This window comes from Eublepharis macularius, chromosome 8 (assembly GCF_028583425.1).
Source record: "Eublepharis macularius isolate TG4126 chromosome 8, MPM_Emac_v1.0, whole genome shotgun sequence".
NCBI classification, from domain to species: Eukaryota; Metazoa; Chordata; class Lepidosauria; order Squamata; family Eublepharidae; genus Eublepharis; species Eublepharis macularius.
Window position 1 is genome coordinate 29,544,775 of NC_072797.1, and position 17,779 is coordinate 29,562,553.

General features: G+C 40.2%; 1 protein-coding gene across 1 annotated transcript in view; it reads left to right on the forward strand.

Annotated features, from left to right (window-relative positions):
* ITGA1 (integrin subunit alpha 1) overlaps nt 1-17,547 on the forward strand; it is a 90,127-nt gene extending 72,580 nt beyond the window's left edge. The window contains exons 24-30 of the mRNA XM_054986534.1: nt 914-1,016; nt 5,714-5,827; nt 6,526-6,630; nt 7,510-7,614; nt 9,879-9,971; nt 14,246-14,362; nt 16,609-17,547. Of these exons, the coding sequence (XP_054842509.1) occupies nt 914-1,016; nt 5,714-5,827; nt 6,526-6,630; nt 7,510-7,614; nt 9,879-9,971; nt 14,246-14,362; nt 16,609-16,653 (682 nt within the window). The 3' untranslated portion in view covers nt 16,654-17,547. The remainder of the gene's footprint in view (nt 1-913; nt 1,017-5,713; nt 5,828-6,525; nt 6,631-7,509; nt 7,615-9,878; nt 9,972-14,245; nt 14,363-16,608) is intronic.
* The last annotated feature ends 232 nt before the right edge of the window (nt 17,548-17,779 follow it).

The following is a 17,779-nucleotide window of genomic DNA, read 5'->3' on the forward strand; positions in this document are numbered from 1 at the left end:
AGAAGAGAGGCATTTACAGAAGCTTATGGGCAAAGTACCTTTGGGACATGGATTAGATTGATCTTTAATAGGTGATTTTATTAGGGAAAATGCTGTTGAGGGAAATGTTCTTCCTGTTTGCTTCAATAACCAATCCAAATCAACTCACACATGCCTGAAACTCCCAGAGCTCATCTGTCTGTAGGACTTGAAGTTGACTCAGGGACTGACCTGGAAGCAGTGTGTTGTGTTTGAAATATCCTGTGTGGGTTTTTTCTAGTGTTCAATAAGCACTGCATCCATAGAGCTTTGATTAGCCTTCTCTCTGAATCTGGGAAGAGAAGTGCTACTTAACATGTGAAGACAATAAATTCTAATGCCCTTTCTAGGTAGATTTCTATTTTGCAGTTCAAATATTGTGGATTCAACCAAAAAAACATTTTTTTAAAAAAAAATGGAGACACTGATGCATGGGAGTTGGAATACTGCAGTAAGACTAGGCAGATCCAGGTTCGAATCTCAACTCTGCCAGGGAAGCTTGCTGAGTGACCTTTGTTCAGTCCCACATTCTTAGCCTAACCTACCTCACAGGGTCATTGAGAGGATAAACTGGAACTGAGGGGAAAAAAACAAAAGCTGCTTTCGGTCACCTTTTTTGAGAAAAGGTGAACTACAAAGTAAATAGACTAAAAAATTAAATTCTTTTATGTCATATGTGACATTTAAGTGATGTATTGCTCAGGTTATATCAACACTGTTAAGAAGATTAATACAATAATTGCATAATGTTGAGTGCTAAAGCCCATGATGATAATTTAATCATCAACCTTGTTCCCTTATCTATTGGCATATTACTACCTATCTTATGGCATGTGGTAAGAATTATTGAGATATGAAAACTTCAAATAGCTTCAAAAATTCTTTTTTTTTTAAGGGATCCCATATCCACTCACATCATTATTGCAGCAAATGAGACTATTCCTCCTATTATCAACACCACTGAGAATATTGGGGATGAAATCAACATTAGCTATTTGGTAAGAACCAGCATGTACAATATTCTGATTGATGTTCCGGTAATCTACCAGTATGTGCCAGTTTATGCAGCGCTATAACTTTATAGTCCAAGTTTGGGGGATAATGTCATATGTCTGTTGTCTTGGTACTCAGCTGCTGCTCCTATCACAACAAATATACTTTTAGAGTCTGGATTAACATTCTTGTTATTTGTTTCCTTGTGTGTTTATTGTGGGGGGGGGCAGTGCATGAAGCCATTTGCTTTGCAGAGAGAATACCCTGTAATATGGTTTTTGCTATTCTGTTTAGAAGAAACTAGCAATATAAATCATCTAAGTTTCAAAGGTTAACAAGAAATCCTGTGATATTATGAAACAGGAGTGAGCAATATGGACGTTGTGGGCTGGTTTGTTATAAGGAAAGTTTACCTCCTCATTAAAGAATTATCACAGTTCACAAAAAGAAATTTTTCCCTACATCCTGCCTTCTCTCATCTTTACCTTTCCTTTCTGTGCCTATAATGGTCCAGTAAATGACATGTTCTTCTGTTTTTCTTTCCTTTCTTGGAAACATGGCATTAGTTCATCAGCCACAGTTTAGAATGTCCCAGTTTAGATTACCTCAAATAACAAGGCACCATTTCAGTGAATGGGGGAAAGGAATGTTTCAGTGGCAAGAAGAAGGATTCACCGGAAGGTTGCAAGCCCTCCTCTTGGATCTATTCAAAATTTCAATTTTTATTTTATTTTTTAATGTAATTAATAGTCCATCATTCTCACTGAGACTCAAGGCAGGTTACACAGTATGAGATCAGTACAGTCAATATCAGGAACATTTCCATAAACAATGCCATAGGGTAAATAGATACAAGTTCACAAAGACATAGCATTAGTAGGAATCCAATACAACATAATGGTGAGGTCTATGGTTCCTAACCAATTAGCAGATCATCTGAGGTCCCCTCCCTACAATGCACCCCTCCTATCTGAGAGCAGAACCACAAGTGACAAAAGGCACAGATTGGACACTTGTCTGCTTCCCTCAAGTTTTGATGGGAAATGTAGGCATCCTGGTCTCACAGCTTCGCTCTCTGACTGCTGTCCAATGGACTTTTCAACTGTCATTTGTCCAACATTCCGCCAAGCTGCCTACATTTCCCATCAAAACTTGAGGGAAGCAGACAAGTGTCCAATCTGTGCCTTTTGTCACTTGTGGTTCTGCTCTGAGTAAAAAGTCTTTTTGAATAATTTGTGTTGGCATCGTTTGCAGAAAGCCAGGAGAGTAGGGGCTTTCCTGACCGCCTCAGCCAGGTCATTCCACAGGGTGGGGGCCACCACAAAGAAAGCTTGTGTATGGGCTGCTGTTGATTTCTCCAAAGTGCAGGGTGGCACTTGCAAAAGACCCTGTTGGAAAGAGTGAAGCTGCCTTGGAGGAGCATAGGGAGGGAGGCAGTCCCATAGGTATGCCGGACCAAGGCTGTGAAGAGCTTTATAAGTGATAACCAATACCTTGAACTGAGCACAGTAACTAATGGATGCATTACAATAGTCAAATCTTGATGTTGCCATAGCATGGATCTAGGTGGCCAGGTCAGCCATGGTCGAGGTAAGAAGCCATTTTCGAGGCTAGGAGAGAGGTTGTAGAAAGCATTTTTGGGGGCTGCCTTAACTTGTTTTTCTAGTAATAGCGCTAGATCCAGTATAATCCCTAGGCTCTTAACCGAGTCTGCAAGGGTCAGACAAACTTCATTGAAAGTGGAGAATACAGTGTCCAGGAGCTCTTGCCTTCCCAAGAAGCACAACTTCCGTCTTATCTGGGTTTCATTTCAGTTTGTTCATTTTCAGCCATTTCACCACAGCTGTCAGGCAGTGATCCAAGATTTCTACTGAATCTTGCGGGGACTTGCTTAGTGAGATATCGAGTTGGGCGTTATCTGCATATTGATGACATTCAGCTCCATAGCTGTGAATGAGTTCTCCTAAAGGCTATAGGTAAAGGTTGAATAACATGGGAGATAAGATTGTGCCTTGCAGAACCCACACAAGATAGCTCCCATTCTGGAGATAGCTGATCTCTGACAGCAACCCTTTGAATTTGTTCCATGAGAAACAATTTAAACCAGTCCAAGGCACATCCTTTGATGCCCACTCCAGTTTCTAAGCACCTCAACAGGATGGCATGGTCTACTGTGTCAAAGGCTGCAGATAGATCCAGGAGGAGCAATAAGGAGGCATGGCCTTTGTTTATGTTCAGACAGAGATCATCCAGTAATGCTAGTAGTGCTGTCTCTGTCCCATGCCCTGGTCTGAATCCAGACAGAAAAGGGTCCAGAGGACTAGAGTTATCCAAGAAAGTCTGGAGTTGGTCAGCTACTGCTCTCTCAGTCACTTTGCCCAGAAAGGGCAGATTAGAGACTGGGCAATAATTGGCCACATCATTTTTTAACTAGGGATGGTTTTTTAATTAGCAGACAGATAACCACCTGTTTGAGCAGCTGGGGGAAGGTGCCCTGAGTTAGCGTTTGAGTTACAATAGACCTCAGTGGTTCATTTATGTGGTCCTTACTTGATTTTAACAGATGAGCAAGGGTCAAGTATACAAATAGTGGCTTTCATAGATGTCAGAATCCTGTTAAGATCTGTCATTGTAATTGGTTCACGGCAGTCCAAATGTAAGCCAGCTATCTCATCTGCTTTGCAGCTAGTATCTAGATCAGAGCATATTTGTGCTATTTTATCAGTGAAAAACTTAGCAAACGCTTCACAGCTAATTGTCTATTCCTGGGACTGTAAAGGTTCAGATTTAGGAATTAGAAGGTGTCTGGAATGATATCTTAAACAATTTGGATGGTCTAGCCAATGTAATGATCGCCAAGAAATATCGTTTCTTTGCCATCTTCATTTCTGCTTCATAGGTCCAGTGGGCTCTGTAGCATGCTCTATCAGCTTCCATGTGAGTTTTTCACCAGCATTTTTCTAGACGTCTTCCAAACCTCTTTAGGTAAGCCAGCTCTGGTAAACCATGGGGCTGGCTTCCATCCTGGGGGCCAGAGAGGTCAGCAAGGAGCAATGGTATCTATAGCATTCCACATTCCTACAGCAACTTCCATGGAGCATGTGTCTGGAATTCTAAGATTCCCCCAAGGCATTTTGTAATCTATTTTAACTGGACCCTTCATTTTGCAGGGTGTTGTGGCCATATTTATTTTTTCCTTCAGCAGATGATAGTCTGATCACAGTTCAGGCTGAATCTCCAACATTGAAACAAGACTTTCTCTCAAAGGCTCACTGCAAAATATTACGTTCAAGGTGTGGCCTCTTTCGTGTGTAGGGCCTGTCTCTATTTGAGAGAGGCCCAGGGTTGCCAGGGAAGCTATAAATTCCTGAGCTGGGCTTGACTTGGAACACTCAGCATGGGTGTTGAAGTCCTCCAGAACAATAAGTCTAGGTGTCTCCAACACCATATCCACTAGCAGCTCTGCCAACTCAGAAAAGGTGCTTAATGGGGAACTGGGAGGTCTGTAAACAAGCAGGATACCCAGTCTGTCTTTAATTCCGAGAGACAAGAAAATGCAATCAGTACCAGCAATAGCTTGTACTGGAAGTCTACAGAAATTGAAGGACTCACAGAGAATAATAGCAACCCCTCCTCTCCACCTGCATAGTTGGTGTAGGACAGCATAGCCAGGAGGAGTTAGTTGGGAGAGACCCACCATATCATTTTCCTGTAGCCATGTCTCTGTTAGGCAAGCAACATCAATTTCCTCTTCCTGCAATACCCCAGCAATGCATGTAACCTTGTTCCTAACAGATCTAGTATTGTATAGTATTAATGCAGGAGGGGAAGCAGAAATGGCCACATTGTTGGCAGGTGGAATGCTAGAGAGATTAGATAAAAAATTAGCATTGTTGCTTGATACTGGTCATCTTTGGTAAATCCTGCCCTCATATCTACCAGCACCCATCTGCACTTGAATAGTAAATTCACCAGACGTTTTGCACCTCACAAGCGCATATTCCGATATCAAACATACTACTGGCAACTACTTAGACAAATTGTAGAGCTACATCCCTGGTATATTTAAGCAGGCACTAACCAGCAGGTGTTGTACCATCAGTACATAGTTGGAGGAGCTCTTCAATTCTCTTGTGTTCTCCACCTTGGTGCAAATGATGTATGCTTTGAAGAAAAAGGTGTTGGGTTGGATCTGGCACAAGGTCCATGTGAAGTCCGTGCAAGGATCTCTGATTGTCTTGGTTTCCCTTCTCCTGAGCAGCCAGTAAAGTTAAATCCCAGAGTCATAGCCCATGTGAAGTGATAGCCATGTGGCTCAGGAGGCTGCAGAGCGAGGAAAGCAGCAGGTGGTTAAATCATTCAATACTTCCTCTTGAATCAGTGGAGCTCCACTTATCCTCATATTACCAGTGCTGTTATCTCTGTCTATCTTCACTTTCCTTGAATTAATTTCATTTGTTTATTCATCATCACAGTTTGAACTAAGCTATAGCTTTGTTCTCTCATATAATTTATCAGGAGGTATTGTTATAGGACTTTGGGAAGTCAAACTTTGGGAATCTACTTTGCCTTAGTATAGGACTGCACTTCTTGTTAATACCGATGAACTCATTGGTACTGAATGAAAAGACTGTTAATAGAAGAAATAAAGCATTTTCTCTCTTTAGAAAGTATAAATAAGCTTTTGTTTTCTTGTACACAGATTGGAAAAGGTGAACATTTTCCAATGCCAGAACTTACACTACAAGTTTCATTCCCTAACTTGACTTCAGTCCAAAACCCTATTCTCTACTTAACTAGACTATCATTCACAGAGGTAAGTTGAACAGTGCTATATCAAGAATACTTTCCTGAGAGTAAGCCACATTGAATAGAGCTAAGTAGAATTTTGAGAAGACGTGCTTAGGATTGCTGCCTTAGATTATTACATAACATTCTGTCATGACCAGGGCTTTTCTTCAGCAGGAACACGGTAGAACGGAGTTCCGGAGCCTCTTGAAAATGGTCACATGGCTGGTGGCCCCGCCCCCTGATCTCCAGACAGAGAGGAGTTTAGATTGCCCTTTGCGCCGCCAAGCAGCACTGAGGGCAATCTAAACTCCCCTCTGTCTGGAGATCAGGGGGCGGGGCCACCAGTCATATGACCATTTTCTCCGAGGGCAACCCACCGAGTTCCACCACCTCTTTTCCCAGAAAGAAAGCCCTGGTCATGACAATGTCTAGTTTTGATTGTCATGTTATGGATTTTCAGTTTTGAATGACAATATATTCCATATCACCTTCTTTTGAGGAGAAGGTTCACAAGAACAGGTTTAGGTTGGACCACATAATCAGTGATAATTCTGTAATGATTTTATGAAAGAAACCTGCTGGTATGTAGATGACCTCTAGGCTTTGTTTCTATTTTCCAATTGTCAAACTGTGATTAAAAATAATATTAAATCAAATTAGTCCAAATACTTTACTGACACTGTTTTGTGCTGCCAGTAAGAGTTTTGATTTTCCCTCTACTAGAATGCAGCCTGCCAAACCAATCACCCCATAGATCCGTTAAAGATTGATGCTGGTCAACCAACCATGATGTCAAGGAAAAGAGAGCCTCTAAAGGATCCAGTTGTTGTATGTATTTCTAAACGTAGCCCGATTTGAATGATATTGTCCATCAGTGCAAGTGTTCACTTAGGCCAGTGTTCTTTTCCCAATATTGAACAGTCAGATGTAACTGGGAAGCCCACAAGTAGAGCATGAAAGAAGCCGTCTTATTGCTGTCTCGCCCCAGCAGCAACTGGTGTTCCAGTCTACACTGCCTCTGGACATGGAGGATCCATTTAGTTATCATAGTTAGATGATTGATAGGTTTGTGCCATTTGTCTTTGAGAGTCACCTCCCTCCCCCTCCCTCCTCCCTCTCTCCTTGGCCAGGAAAGCAAATAAAAGGGAAAAGAGGGGGGAACCTAGCTGCACCATCAGGGAGAGGGGGTCTGCAAGGTAGATTCTGCAGGGATTCTCTGGTTCTGTTGGGCTTTGTTAGTTCTTTTGGGGAGGCTTTGTGTTAATGGTTTCTGTTCTGTATTTGGATAGGCTTTCCTTATCCTGGACAAACCATGTGATCCTCCCCTCCCATAGGCTACAATGGAGAGTCACTGGGGACCTTGTTCAGGGGTCCATGGAATCAGACTGCTTAGTCTAATTCACTTGAAATGTGGAGGATCTTTAAAGGACAGGCAGTACTCACTATACTACACTTTTTCTATAGTTTGGTTTACATACATTTTTCTATACATACATACATACATTTTTCTATAGTTTTGGTTTACATACATACACTTTTTCAGTTTTGACCATTCTTTACCATAAAATTCTAGTTCAGTGCTATCAGGAAGTATGCCATTGATAGCCATGAGAGAAAGGCTTCTTAGGACCTTTGAAAACATGTCATTCCGGACAGCTGTGTTTTTCATTCCATTAATCATTTGTGTTATGATTACCCTTCATTCAGGACTGTGACTCCTATGACTGTACATTTATTAACTGTACTGTGGCCCCATCCGATGTAACTCAGGTGAACATATCTCTCCGACTATGGAAACCTACCTTTATAAAAGTAAGTGAACTGTCAAACAAAGTGAATGAAAGAATGGTATGCCACTATCATTGTTGCTCATATAACTTGCATGATTTCACAGATGTCTAAAACTTCAGTCGATTGTCATTCATTCAGTCCCTCTAATGCAAAGAACCAAATCTTTGCCTCTTCTGCAGTGTCTCCCCATGTTAGACAGTCTTTCTCTTCAAGTTATCCTCTAAGACAGAGTAGATTGGGCTTTGGCTAAATTCACAGCACCCTTAAAACCAATATTAAAACAACCAATAAGAAACATTAATAAGAATAAAGTACAAAGGCTCATCAAGGCACTCAACCTCACTTCCTCTTTTGTTCTCAGGCATATTTTGTTATTTGTTGTAATAATTATTTTAAACGGGGCTATATTAAATTTTGTCCATTTTTTGACCCATTGTAGGTCTGGTACAGGCAGAAAGGTGGGCTAGAAACTGATCTTTAAAAACAGGAAAACAAAGAAGGGGCTTTATCACAGAACTGTTGTGAGAATGAAGACAATCCAGAAGGTTAGATCCTATGGTTGTATGAGCAGAAGGTTGTCATGCAAGAGGATCTTCCTCACTTCCCCCAGCAGTTGTCTGTGCCCCCCCCAACTGTCCTCAGTTGGAGATTGAGGTACACTTGTAAGGAAGGGTACTGCTGCGAATGGAGTTGCCTTGAGTAGAGGGGAACTGGGTCACCTTGCCAGCCGTCACTTTTCCATTAGCAAGGCAAGCTGGGCTCAGAGGCTTGCTCTGCTTGCAGAAGGCTGAGGAGGAGTCCTGATTCCCCTTCCTCATTAATTTAATTTATTTATTTAAAACATCTGTTAGCTGCCTTTCTACTATGCAAGAACTCAAGGCAGCCTGCAATATAAATAAAAACACAGATAAAAACAAAGTTTAAAAGCAACACAGTTTAGGACTGCCAGTAACATAAAAACAAAGTTTATTAAAAGCAGTCCTAAATAAAAACTGTCTTCAACTACCTCCTGAAGATTGATAATAAAGGGGCCAGGTGTTGTTCCATAATTGTAGAACAAAAAAGTCCTCTCTCATGTACCCACCAGGTGAGATTCTTTAACTGCTGGGACAGTCAGGAGGGCCTCTCCCTATGAGCTCAATTCCTAGGCAGGACCATACAGGATAAGATGGTCCTTCAGATACTCTGGTCCCAAGCCAGGTAGGGCTTTAAAGGCCAAAACCAATACCTTGAACTGTGCTCAGGATTGAATTGGTAGCCAGTGTAATTGCTGTAATATCGGGGTCACATAATCCCGATAGCTGACTCCAACCAGTAGTCTAGCCACTGCGTTCTGCACTAGCTGCAGTTTTCGAGCACTCTTCAAGGGCAGCCCCAATAGAACACATTGAAATAATCCACTCTAGATATAACTAAGGCATGGATCACTGGAGGTAGATCTGACTGAGCCAAGAACAAGCGTAGCTGCACAACAGCCAAAGCTGGGCAAAAGCACGCCAAACCACTACGGCCACCTGGATTTCCAAGGTGACTGCTGTAGCAAGCTGTGAACCTGACTTTTCAAGGTAAGTATAACCCCCAGACAGGATAGATCTTAGATCTACCCCCAGGATAGAAAGGCATACCAAGTTTCTGGTCTGCCTTTCTACTAACCCAGAGAACTGCTGTCTTGTCAGGATTCAGCTTCCTTACTGTAGCTGCCAGTGTCGTCATAATACATTTTGTTTACACCCATCAGAAGAGGATATCTGGCCATGGAATGGGGAGTTGCTCAGAGAAGGGGAAGGTGAGGACTGTCCTTCTTGTGCAAGTTTCTCGCACTCATGTAGTTGTAGGACCCAACCCTTAGAGTCATTGTAGATGAGATACTAAGAGATCCATGATCAGATCTTCCCAGCCTTTTAAAAAATTAAATTGCATCCTGGGCAGAGTTGATTCAAATTGAGGACATGCAGAGAGGGGGGGTTTAATCTTTCCGTTCTCATATGGTTTTTTGCCTTTTGGAACTATGATGTTTACAATGAAATCCTAAGCAGAGTTACTCCAGTCTAAGCCCATGAGGGGCCTTGATTTAAGTTCTTGCCATGTGCGGTTGCAACTAAATTTTGAAAAACACTGAGAAGAACTCTTGGATTTCCCTCTGACAGTTTTTATTGTTGGAATTGCTTGCATGCATGATTTTTCTACCCTTTCCTCTTACAAAAGAAATCATATTCTGTTTTATTTTGGTGATTTAAAACTTTGTTAAATATAATTTAAATGGGTTCAACTCTGTTATATTCTAGGCAAGTATTCACAGTTTAGATATTATTGTAAGAGCATTACTGAGGAGTGAAAATTCATCACTGATCTTAAGAAAAGAGGATGAAAAAAGAGAGGTAAGTTTCTTTTATGTACTGGAATCTTAATCAGCTGAGTTTTCTCTTATGTACTAGAAGTTTACAGTACAATCCTAAACAGAGTTATTCCCGTCTAAGCTCATTAACTTCAATGGGCTTAGAATGGAGTAACTCTGTTTGGGATTGCAAAGAATATCTTCAAATCTGTTAAGCCAGAGTAGTGGCTTTAGTCCATAATATTACTGAGACTTGCTTCCAAGTAAGCAATAAAATATTGGGCAGCTATATGTTTACAACTCAATTCTAAAAATAGTTGGAAGACTACAGAAGATTCACTGGGACTACCTTTCAAGCAAACATATTTAGCTTGCAGGCCTAGTCTAATTGATACCCGTGGAATTTAAATCAGTTTAAAAGTAAGCACAGCACTTTAACAGGCTTGCAGATGAAGCCTGAAAGCATTTTTCGAATGGCAGGTGAGTAGCTAGCCAATACAGACATGGTACTAATGGTGTTCTCGGTAAATATCCAGGTTAGGAATTAAAATAATACAGGAAGAAAGTAAATCCATGCTGTTCATCCATCTATTGACCCATCATGTGGGAATCTATTGGGAATCATGTGGGAATCTACTCTTCTCAGCCATTGCACGGAATTACCACTTTTCTCTAAATGAATGCATAATGAAGATGTTTTAAGCTTCATATTTTTAAATCTGATACTATGGTGGCTTGAAGACTGAAATTCAGGAGGGGAAAAACAAAATGTAATCCCACTGTCCTGAAAGGTTTGACTCCACCTGATACAACGGATGTGAGACACTCAAGAATATTTAACCTAAACCTCATTCTGTGCAATATTTCCCCCAATTATATTCATTATTCAGAGAATCTATGTGGAATCATTTGTTTCTCAACTATGTTATGACATACTCCCTTTTCAAAACAAGTTTTGAAGGCCAGCTCCCCATAAATGGTTCAAAAAACATCTTCCAAAATATACTTGTTTGTTGTGTTCAGAATCCACTCCTCATACACTATGCATTCATCTCACTCAACAAAGCCAAACTACATAATTAGGAAATACCATGTGGCACAGCTCTTGTTGTACCACCCTAAGGCTTCAAACAGGGGTAACATGACCTATAATCTTTAGATGGAAGGATTTCATCCAGCAGAACATGCCTTTCTCATCTCCCTTCTCCCAACGCAGCCCAAAATGCTCTCCAAAACGAAATGCTGTGTTGGATTCAAGCCTCTGGATGAACAGTCTAACATGTCATCCGGCACCTGCAAAAACTTATACCATGTGATACTTCTGATCACCTCCTTCATCCTTCTCAGTTCGAGAATGCTCGGTTAAAGTTAGAAAATTAGGTGTTTGTTCCAATCCAATCAAGTCAATCACTTTGCAAATTCTACCCCTGGCTGTTCTTGAGTAGTTGTTGCTATTAATTCAGTTTCTACCCCATTTCCTGGCAGCACCATCTAAGCATATTGTGAAGTTGCCAAGCTATGGCTTACTCACACAAAGATAAGTCTACCAGCACTTTTTTATTATGACAGTAATTGCTTGAACTGGAACTTTTAGAAATGAAAAAATAATATTAGAGATGGGCCATTGGCTCCAAAGCAAGGGAAAGATCTTTTAAAAGCAGCATCATATCGCCCTATCTCACTGCTAAATCATGATTACAAGTTATTTACATCTATCCTGGCCAAGCGTTTAAACTCATTTATATATACATCAGAACCAAACAGGCTTCATTCCTAGGAGGGAAATCACAGACAATATAAATAGAACGTTGCAACTGATAGATTTCTGTAAGCAAGAGAAACTAGAAGCTATTTTTTTATCCCTGGACATTGAGAAGGCGTTCGATTCAGTGGAACTTAATTATCTACTAGCTACTTTAAAACACATGGGTTTTGGAGATCGATTTTTAATGACAATACAATCTATATATTCGAATCCAGGAGTGAATATTAAATGAAATGGACTGCATTCGGAAAGAATTAACATTAATCGTGGTACTAGGCAGGGATGTCCCCTTTCCCCAGTCCTGTTTGCTTTAGCATTGGAGCCGTTTGCCGTTGCCATACGAGAGAATTCACAAACAAAGGAATTAATACAAGCAATATAACCTCGAAAATTAGTCTATTTGCAGATGACATGTTGATTTATTTAACAAACCGATTATCCTCTCTAGTTCATCCTGACCCATTACTTAAGGAATTTGGTTCCATATCAGGCCTCATTGTCAACCAATCTAAATCGCAATTTCTTGTATGTAATGTAACTAAGGACAAAATAAACCAAATCAATCAAATATATAAGTTTCAATGGGCCTCCAAACAAATGACCTACCTTGGAATTAACATATCTCCTAACCTTGACGACTTGATAAAACTAAATCATGACAAATTAATACATCAAATGAAACTAGATATAGTGCAATGGAACAAATTAAAGCTGTCCTGGATGGACTGATTTCACTTAGTAAAAGCGTTCCTTATGCCAAAAATTCTCTTTGTGCTCAGAGCAATCCCAATTAATATACCTAAATTTCAAATCTCCCAATGGCAAATTGTTCTTAATACTTTTCTATGGCAAGGCAAACACCCCAGGATTGCCTTCTCTACGCTCAGGTTAAAGACTTCAGAGGGGGGGTCTTAATTACCCAGATTTGATACTGTACCAACCAGCAATAAGACTGGTCAACCTATTACAACTACACTTCTCAGAGAACCCTCTGGATTGGATTTTGATAGCGCAAGCCCCATTGAATCACTTCACGTTAAATGATGTGGTTTGGGAATCTGATGCCCATCGGCCAAAGTCCATTAGAAACAACAGAATACTAATGTCTATCTTGAAAACTTGGGACCAGTATAGACATAAAATCAGCCCTACAATTTCTAGATTTGCCTCTTTCCTAGCACAGCATTGGTTTCTGCCAGGGATGGAAATATCATTTGGATCAGCCCTAAGAAAAGTGAAAATGACCAGGTTACAGGACATTGCCTCACGAACGGGTTTATTAGAAATAGCAGAATTAGATAAAAAAATAGAACAAAAGTTACAGTGGTTTAGATACCTGCAACTGAAAAACATGGCGGAAAAAATAAACCTAAAAGCTATAATGAACAGACCACTTACAGAGTTCGAATTGATATTGAATAGTTCTGTATTTGCTAAAAAGGGCAGTATAGCTAGACTATATAGAATTTTACTAAATACTTTTAAAGAAAAAAAGCTGAATTGCGTCATCAAATGGGCTAAGGACTTCAGTGTAGATCCAGCAAGTTCCTCATGGAAAAGGATATGGTCTTCCTCTGTATTTAAAACGGATACAGTTGTAATGAAGATTCAGACATATAAAATCATACACAGGTGGTATCTGACCCCTAAAAAGTTATCACTGGTCTCCTCATCAACATCCCCCTTGTGTTGGAAAGATTGTGGACAAGTGGGCTCATTCGCCCATTGCTGGTGGGAATGCCCTCACATTGCCACATTTTGGAGGGAAGTGCTTGCCGAAATCAAAAGAATGACAGGATATGACATCACCTTAGACCCCAAAATAATTCTTCTGGATGTTTGGGCAGAACTCACCATACCTAAAATCCGAAGGGAGCTTATTGCTTCATTTTTTGTAGCCGGAAGGAGTGCCATAGTGACATTGTGGAAAGCACATAAGAGGCCGACAATTGAGGATTGGTTTGAAAAGGTTTGGAACAACTTTATTTTGGAAAAAATAACTGATGACTTGTACAGAGCTGAACACTTTCCTGCTGAAACGAACTTCTCTGATAAATAGTTTCCCTTTTTTGTATATATAGAAATGAATGACCTTCAACCAAGGTCTAAAATTATACAATCAGTAACTAATTCTGGTTATTTCACATTATAATCATCATTTTAGATTATATTGATATGTTCAACAAATACTGAAAGTTTTGTGATGTTTAATATATACGCCTATAGTGCGAACTATTGTTATTGGACGTTATTAACTTTACACTGTTATTTCCTTGAAAAGTTGTATTGATATCTTGTTTATTAATAAAAAAATATTTAAAAAAAAGAGAGAGATGGGCCATTGGCTACACAATACTTTTTATCCAACTCAGTATATATATCATAAATACCAGCTTTATTACTAAAACTTGTTCTGACTTTCACAGTGTATGTTATCAATGATTATATGATATTAGACTTCAACAGTAACTACAGATTTGATTAGTCTCTATTCCATGGTTCCTATTTTAAAAGAAACCAATAGTTATATTTAACATGTTAATAATTTTCAGAACACCATTAAAATTTCAAGAGAACTTCTTCCTGGCCGAGTCCCGTTATGGGTTATTCTGCTGAGTGTTTTTGCTGGACTTTTGATTCTTACGCTACTTATATTTGCATTGTGGAAGGTAAGACAATGGTATTGTTTCTTTAGGTTTTTCACCCTGGTGTAAGAATCACTGAGATTCAGGATGGGGAAATCATTAACAAGAAAGTCCCGATTGCTCTCTCTGCGCTGTCATACCCACAAAGAGGTGGATCAAAGCCTCTGCATTTGCAGCAAGGCCAGCAGCAAGAGCATCGTTATCACTGCCACCAGGGCTTTTTTTCTGGGGAAAGAGGTGGTGGAACTCAGTGGGTTGCCCTCGGAGAAAATGGTCACATGGCTGGTGGCCCTGCCCCCTGATCTCCAGACAGAGGGGAGTTTTAGATTGCCATCCGCAGCATGGAGGGCAATCTCAACTCCCCTCTGTCTGGAGATCAGGGGGCGGGGCCACCAGCCATGTGACCATTTTCAAGAGGCTCCGGAACTCTGTTCCACCGTGTTCCTGCTGAAAAAAAGCCCTGACTGCCACTATTGCAAATTGTCACTTTTTTAGGTTTTCAGATTGTTTCCAATATCAGTTCATAATCAATGGTGGTGATTACGATGATAACGGTTGATGACACTCCTAATTGTCTTCCAGGCAAGAGAGAGCCCCCTTTTTTTTACGTAGTTGTAATTTCTTAGCAACTAATATAGCCCAGGTGAGCCCAGCCTCGGAAATTTAGGAAGGTTGGCCTTGGTTAGTAATTGGATGGGAGACCATCAAGAAAGTCCAGAGGAAGGAAATGGAAAGCCACCTCTGTGAGTCTCTTGCCTTGAAAAGCCCAGCAGGGGGTAGTCATAAATTGGCTATGACTTGATGGCACTACACATGCACAATAAATGGCAGAAATCCAAAAACACAGCACTTCAGTTTTAAAGGTGGCAATTGGCAAATATTTCCTCTCAATTTAAAAAAAAATGGGGGGGGCAGAAGAGGACTTGTGTCTGTGCTGGATGTGGGAGGAGTACTGAAGCGGAAGTTTTCTTGGGCACCAAAAACCCAAGGCTGGCCTTGGATAGAAGCTTATGAACTTGGTCGCTTTTAAATACTATTCCTTCAGGCACTTTTCTTAAGGTCTGGTATCCATATGTTAGTAGTAGCAGACCATTTATTATTTTAGAAATTAGAATTATCCTTAATTCTGCAACTCACTACTCATAAGGGAAATACAAATGGCATGCTAGGAACTTAAGGTTTGAAACATGATAGGTTGAATGCTGTGCTTTGCTTCCACTAAGTGAGGAGTCGTCCTCTGACAGAAAGACACACCTTTTGAAGACATCCACCACAGGAAGATTCCTCACCTGACAGAAAGATCTTGCCTAATGAGAGCTGCTGTGGCATAGTGTTTGGGCTGCGAATGAGCACACTGCTGGTTTGAACGAACTCAACAAGTGGCCTTGATTAAACCACTCCTCTAAGCCCCAGCTCTCCAGCTGTATTGTGGGGACTTTGTTTACTACTCTGAGTGGGGCACTAATTTGTCCAGAAGAGTAGTATATAAGCACAGTTATTATCAGGGCTTTTTTTCAGGGGGAACGCAGGGGGGGGGGGACGGAGTTCCAGTACCTCTTGAAAATACTTGGCAATAGTGCTTGAAAATAATTTTATTTCAAAGAAATCTGTGTGTTTTTTCCTCATTTCCCTCTTGAGAGTTCCACCACTTCTTTTCCCGGAAAAAAAACCCTGATTATTATTATATAAAGTGATGCCCTGGCGACGGCCATTGTAGTTGACATCTCTGTATTTTCATACATTTGACCACAAGTGGGCACCCTTCTCAAACATAAGGAAGAAACCAGTGTGCCTTACAAAAAAACAGATGCAGTTTTGTCTGCTTTATTACTTTATCAAGTATCAATATCTTAAGAATAGTGTGTGAACTAGTGTTCATTCAACTGAATTTCAGTTTCTGTTAACATAACTAAAGCATGAAATCTCTCATGCTTTACAGCAACAGATACGTGATTTAGAAAGCATTGCATTTTGATAGTAATAACTTTACAGTGAGATGCCATTTTCTCTTTCTTTTTCCTTCCCATGTGTTACACAAAACAATGGAACATAAATGGTAAAGGATTTAAATGGCAAAGCTGCATATCAACTGTTTTAACAATATTTCCTTCCATCCTGAAAGTGAACTGGGGATCTTTAATACAGAGGTTCCTCAACAAACTAGTTAGTGACAAAATAAAGATGAGAATAAAATATATATGTAAGTAATGCAGGCCTATACAATTTCAAAGTTGAATCAAAGGGTTTTTTTTATCCTTTCCTCTTTGTAGGCTGGATTTTTCAACAGGCCATTAAGGAAGAAAATGGAGAAATGAGGAGGAAAATGACAACAAAGCAAACTGTAGCAATTCTACAATGAACTGCTCTCAGGTCTGCCTCAGAAATGTGACCAGAAAATGCAAAGATAGCCACAAAGTTTCCTTGCACATCAACACAGAATAACCAAGGTGCCTAATGTCAAAAAGGAAAGCAAACTAACTAAGCAAACTAACTGGAGCTCGAGTTGGATAAGAGAAACATATTTTAATTTTATTTCTGGACACAGCCTGAATTAGGATTCAGTGCGGTGGAAGCAGAGGTGCTTTTGGACTTTGGTTTCTCGAGCATCCATTCTCATGCCCCAGAGTGATTTATCTTGGGCGTTTGCTGCTTGAAGCAGTCAAAAAATCTCCTGGGTTGAGTTAGAACAGGTCATTTTCCCAGGGTAGTTCTTTGGATCCTGGCTGACGTCTTTAAAATTTTGTCTTTTTCAGTTAGCACAAGACTTTGATTCCAGGCACACACAGCTGGAAGTACATTATATTGAACAAAATGGGTTTGGAACAATCTTTTGGCATGTGGGAGAAACAAGTCTAACTTGGTCTTTTTATCATCCCCAAATGGGAAAGAAATCAAGTAGTCAACATTTGTATTTTTAAAACGAGGTAAAAATGTTAAAAAACTGGGTACTTCAGGGAGCTTATTTTCCTTACCTTGGTCAGGTATGCTTACATAGTGTCAATTTGAGCTGTACATCTGAAACGGAAAAAACTTCACTTCCGTGGCCCCCATGCAGCAGCTGTGTTCAAATGTTACAGTGAATGCATGTACAGGCTGCACATCTGTTTGCAAGAAAGAACCAACACACATTCACTTTTCCAGTGACCAGGACCTAGATAAAGTACATCTTCAACTGTTGCCGGGTGGAGAGTTAGAAGCACCAAATAAACATCATGCTATGGACTAATCAAGCACAATACAAAGTTTACTTGTAACAGGGCTTGAAGGTCTAATACATAAATGTAGATGTACAGGCAGACATATGACCAGAAACCAAAAGAATACAAAATATACAGAAAATACCCTCTCCACAATATCAGTCTTCAATCGTCAGTCCTTGTGTTGATGAAAACATGACCTAGGCACGTCTGGTTTTGCCATGTGTTTCAATGCTTTCCTCAG